This window comes from Callorhinchus milii, unplaced genomic scaffold (assembly GCF_018977255.1).
Source record: "Callorhinchus milii isolate IMCB2004 unplaced genomic scaffold, IMCB_Cmil_1.0 Scaffold910, whole genome shotgun sequence".
NCBI classification, from domain to species: Eukaryota; Metazoa; Chordata; class Chondrichthyes; order Chimaeriformes; family Callorhinchidae; genus Callorhinchus; species Callorhinchus milii.
The window spans coordinates 7,831-12,500 of NW_024705651.1; the positions used below are offsets into that span (position 1 = coordinate 7,831).

Genomic DNA, 4,670 nt, shown 5'->3' on the forward strand with positions numbered 1-4,670 from the left:
GTCGGGGTCGGGGGGCGCGGAGTCAGGGGGTGGGGGATGGGGGGACGGGGCCTGAGCGACTGGGGCCTGTGCAGCTCCCACCGCCCGCCGCTGCTGGACCTGGACCCCCAGGACGAGGCCGTTTTGGGGCTGTTCCCCCGGGAGGAGGGGGAGGGGGGGGGGGGGGGGGAGGGGGAGGTGGGGGTCACCCCGGGCTCCAGGCTGGTCTGGGTGCCGGTCAGTGACGCCGAGTTCTGGGCGGCCTTCTACTTCGAGGGGCCGCGGGAGGCCCGGGAGCTGCTGGCGAGGAGGAGGGGGAGGGGGGGGGAGTGGGGGGTGAGGGAGGAGGGGGGGAGTGGGGGAAGGAGGGAAGGAGACAGCGGGTAAACGGAGGAGTGTTGGACGCGAATACAACAAAAAAAAGTTTCTGCTTTAATGTTCCCCCTTTTTCGTGGAGTTATTGGGGGTTAGAGAGGGGGTTGTGGGGTGTGGGGGTTGAGTTTGCGTCGCTCCCTCCCCCTCTCTGCACAGTCACTACACCTCTCTTTCTTCCTCCATCCCTCTCTCTCTCACGCTCGCACACAGTCACTACACCGCTCTCTCTCGCTCGCTCTCTGTCACTACACCTCTCTCATTCTCGCTCGCAGTCACTACATCACTCTCTCTCTCGCAGTCACTACACCTCGCCCTCTCCCCCCCCTCTCTCGCGCAGTCACTACGCCTCTCTCCTACCTTCTCTCCGCCTCGTTCCCTCTCTCCTTCGCTCCACCATGCTCCCTCGCTCAGAGTCGCTGCGCCTCCATCAGGAGGACACTAACATCAGCTCCACGAGGGGACACTATCTCCAGCTCCACTAACTCCAGCTCCGCGAGGGGGACACAAACTCCAGCTGCACCAGGAGGACACAAACTCCAGCTCCACAAGGGGGACACAATTCTATCTCCGCGAGGGGGGGACATGATTTCAGCTCCATCAGGGGGACATAGTTCTATCTCCGCGAGGCGGACACGATTTCAGCTCCGCGAGGGGGACACTCAGGCTGATGCGGCCTCGCTTGGTGTAGTGACTGATCCGCGACTCCAGGCCCTCGCAGCGTGGACGATCCATCAGGCGCTTGTAGCTTCGCGACTGGACGCCCTGGGTCAGGCCTGAGGCCTGAGCAGAGAGAGAGGGGAGAGCGAGGGACCAGGGAAGGGGCTTCTCTTCATCATCACCATCACCATCGTCTGTAACAGAGAGAGAGAGAGAGAGAGAGAGTGAGAGAGAGACTGAGAGATACCCACACACACAGACAAGCAAACACACACACCTTGAGTCACACACAGACACACACCACACACTAAGAGACTGAGTGAGAGAGGCTGAGAGATACCCACACACAGACAAACAAACACACAGACACACACACTGAGTCTCACACACAGACACAGACAGACCCACACACACACTGACATACATTGAGAGACCGAGTGAGAGAGACTGAGAGATACACACACACACTGAGTCACACACACACACTGAGCCACATATATACACAGTGAGACACACACAGACACAAGAGACACACACACACGCAGACAGACACGCACAGAAACACACACACACACACACAGAAACACACACACACAGACAGCCACCGACTGTACCTGCTCTCTCCTGTCTCACAGTCTGGTTCAGGCGCTGTAACATGCGGAACACGAGCTGTGACTTGGTAACGAAACACGTCCACATCCTCTGTAGCTCTGTGACCGTCAGGGAGAGAGCCTGACTGTCAGCCACCCAGCGCACGTCTCTCTCACTGTACGCACACTCATCCAGGATCAGGGGGTAATCTACAGCCATACTGCGGGCGAGGGAGAGAGGGAGAGAGTGTGAGAGTGTGAGAGAGAGAGTGAGAGTGTGAAAGAGGGAGTGAGAGTGTGAGAGAGAGTCTAAGAGGGGGGTGTAATCTACAGCCATACTGCGGGCGAGGGAGTGTGAGAGAGTGGGGACACAATCTAACACAGCTCCGCCGCAGGGACACAGCTCAACTGTGGGGACACAACCTAATACAGCTCTGCCGTGGGGACACAGCCTAACACAGCTCCGCCGTGGGGACACAGCTCCGCGCTGGGGCCCCCTCACCTGTACTGCGGTTTCTCCGGGTTGGTCTCCACGTCTAACAAGCGCTCGACGACCTGAGGCGTCTCGAGGCCCCGACCGACCAGCAGCAGCACCGCCATCATGCAGCGCACCTGGTGGTACAGGAAAGCCTGGCCTCGCACCCGGAACTCCCACAGCTGGTACCCGCTGCCCAGGCTGTTGCCGTCGCTGTTGGCCGGCCTGACCTCCGAGGCCAGCACCGTGCGGACGAAGTTGACCACCCCGTTGGCCACGTCCATCTTGCAGAGGTTCCGGAAGTCGTGCGTCCCCCTGTAGCCCTCGGCCGCCCGGCCCATGGCCCCCACGTCCAGCCCGGCTCGGGGGAACAGGTAGCGGTAGGTGCGGTGCAGGCAGCTAAAGCGGGCGCTGAACTCGGGGCGGACGGGGGCCCAGGCCAGGACCCGGATGTCGGGGGGAAGGACCCGGTTTAGGATGTGGACGTAGCGGATTTCGTCCTGTTCCGCGGCTTCGTCTGGGTTTGCCTCGGTGTCTCTCACTCTGTCTGATTCTATGACTGTGTCTATGACTCCGTCTGTGTCTCTGATTCTGTCTGTGTCTCTGTCGGTGTCTCTGTTGCTGGGTTTCACCCCCAGTCCCCGAGAGAGGTTCGAACGCAGATCTAGGGAGATTACCTGAAAGAGAGAAAGAGAGAGTGTGTGAGAAGAGAGAGAGAGACAGAGTGTGAGAGGGGAATTGAGTGAGAAGAGAGAGAGAGAGAGAGAGAGAGCGTGTGAGAGGGGAATTGAGTGACAGACAGAGTCAAATAATGTGAGACGGAGAGAAATAGAGAGCGAGTGTGTCTGAATGAAACAGAATGAGAGAGAGAGTGTGAGACAGAGACGTAGAGAGAGAAAGAAACAGACTGACTGACAGTCAGGAGATAGCGAGAGACTGAGTGACAGAGAAAGAGTGTGACACCGAGAGATCGAGAGTGTGAACGACAGAGGGAGAGAGAGAGAGAGAGAGAGAGAGCGTGAGAGACAGTGAGAGACTGGATGACAGAGAGACACAGAGACAACACAGAGAGAGACTAAGTGACAGACACACACACACACACAAAAACCGAATGACAAATAGAGTGATCTCTCTCTCTCCCCACTTCCCAACCCACTCTCTCGCTCTTAACCCATTCTCTCTCTCCGCACACACTCTCACTCTTTCCCCGTCCCACACACACTTTCTCTCTCTCTCCCCACTCACTCTCTCTCTCCCCACTCACTCTCCCCACTCTCTATCTCCCCACACTCTCTCTCTCCTCATTCACTCACTCACTCTCTCTCCCCACTCACTCACTCTCTCTCCCCACTCTCTCTCTCTATCTCCCCACACTCACTCTCTCTCTCTCCTCACTCACTCTCTCTCCCCACTCACTCACTCTCTCTCTCTCCCCCCACTTCCCCACTCGCGCGCTCCCCCTCTCCCTCGCTCTGACCTGCCCGAAGGCGCTGACTCCCTTGTCGGTGCGGCCGCTGCGATGGTAAGAGGCCGAGTGCCTGTTCTCCACGAGCCGGGTCTTGCTCAGGGCCTCGAACAGCTTGTCCTCCACGGTGTTGCTGGTGTTGTCCTGGGCCGCGAACCCCTGATACTCCCAGCCCAGGTAACACAGCCTCAGGGCCACGTGTCTCCGGCCGTGGGCAGAGAAGTCAAAGGGCCGGCGCTGGCGAGACTTCCCTCTGCGCTGGGGCCGAGCTGCACCAGGGGGACACAGCCCAGCTCCACCAGGGGGACACTGGAGCCCAGCTCCACCAGGAGGACACTGGAGCCCAGCTCCATCAGGAGGACACAGCAGCCCAGCTCCACCAGGAGGACACTGGAGACCATCTCCACCAGGGGGACACTGGAGACCATCTCCACCAGGGGGACACTGGAGACCAGCTCCACCAGGGGGACCCTGGAGACCAGCTCCACCAGGAGGACACGGCCCATCTCCACCAGGGGGACACTGAGCCCCACCGCGGAGCCTCTCCACCTCCCGCTCCAGCTCCCGGACCCGCTGCACCAGCTCCTCGCGGCTCAGAGCCTCCGGAGCCGCCATGGTGGCGGTTGGGACCCGCTGTGGAACTTCCCGCTCGTGGCCGGGTGCCGCCATACTGCTTCCGGTCGCTTTCCGGAAGTGAGGCACACGACCGGACTGGCATCAGCGCGCAGGCGCACCCGCCGAGGCTGCCGGGAGTTGTAGTTCTTCCCCCTCCTTAACACTCAGTAATCGAGACACACTGTCAAAGTGTAGTGACTGTGTGTTTTTGCCGGCCAACCGCAATAGCCAATTGCGCCCCCACAAACAGTCGTGGGTTGAAGCGACTAAATTATTATTATTATTATTATTATGGTGGGATTATTACCCCCGGAAATCGATCCCCCAGAGTGAATGTGGTGCCAGAGAGAGAGAGAGAGAGAGGAACAGACAGAAAGAGACTGAGCGACAAAGAAAGAGAGAGAGGGGAGTGTGAGACAGAAGCAGAAAAAGAGCCAGAGACAGACAGAGAGAGAGGGGGGGGGGGCAGAGAGAGAGCGTGGCAGAGAGTGACAGAGATAGAGCGTGACAGAGA

At 59.3% G+C, this 4,670-nt stretch overlaps 1 protein-coding gene across 1 annotated transcript; it reads right to left on the minus strand.

The window, feature by feature from the left end:
* Positions 1–593: 593 nt before the first annotated feature.
* Positions 594–4,210, minus strand: pus3 (pseudouridylate synthase 3). Its single transcript, XM_042346505.1, has 4 exons — positions 3,554–4,210; positions 2,104–2,753; positions 1,626–1,822; positions 594–1,205 (listed from the first exon to the last, which is right to left on the minus strand). The coding sequence occupies exons 1-4, from the start codon at positions 4,208–4,210 to the stop codon at positions 952–954; spliced, it is 1,758 nt and encodes a 585-aa protein (XP_042202439.1). The 3' UTR covers positions 594–951.
* Positions 4,211–4,670: the final 460 nt, after the last annotated feature.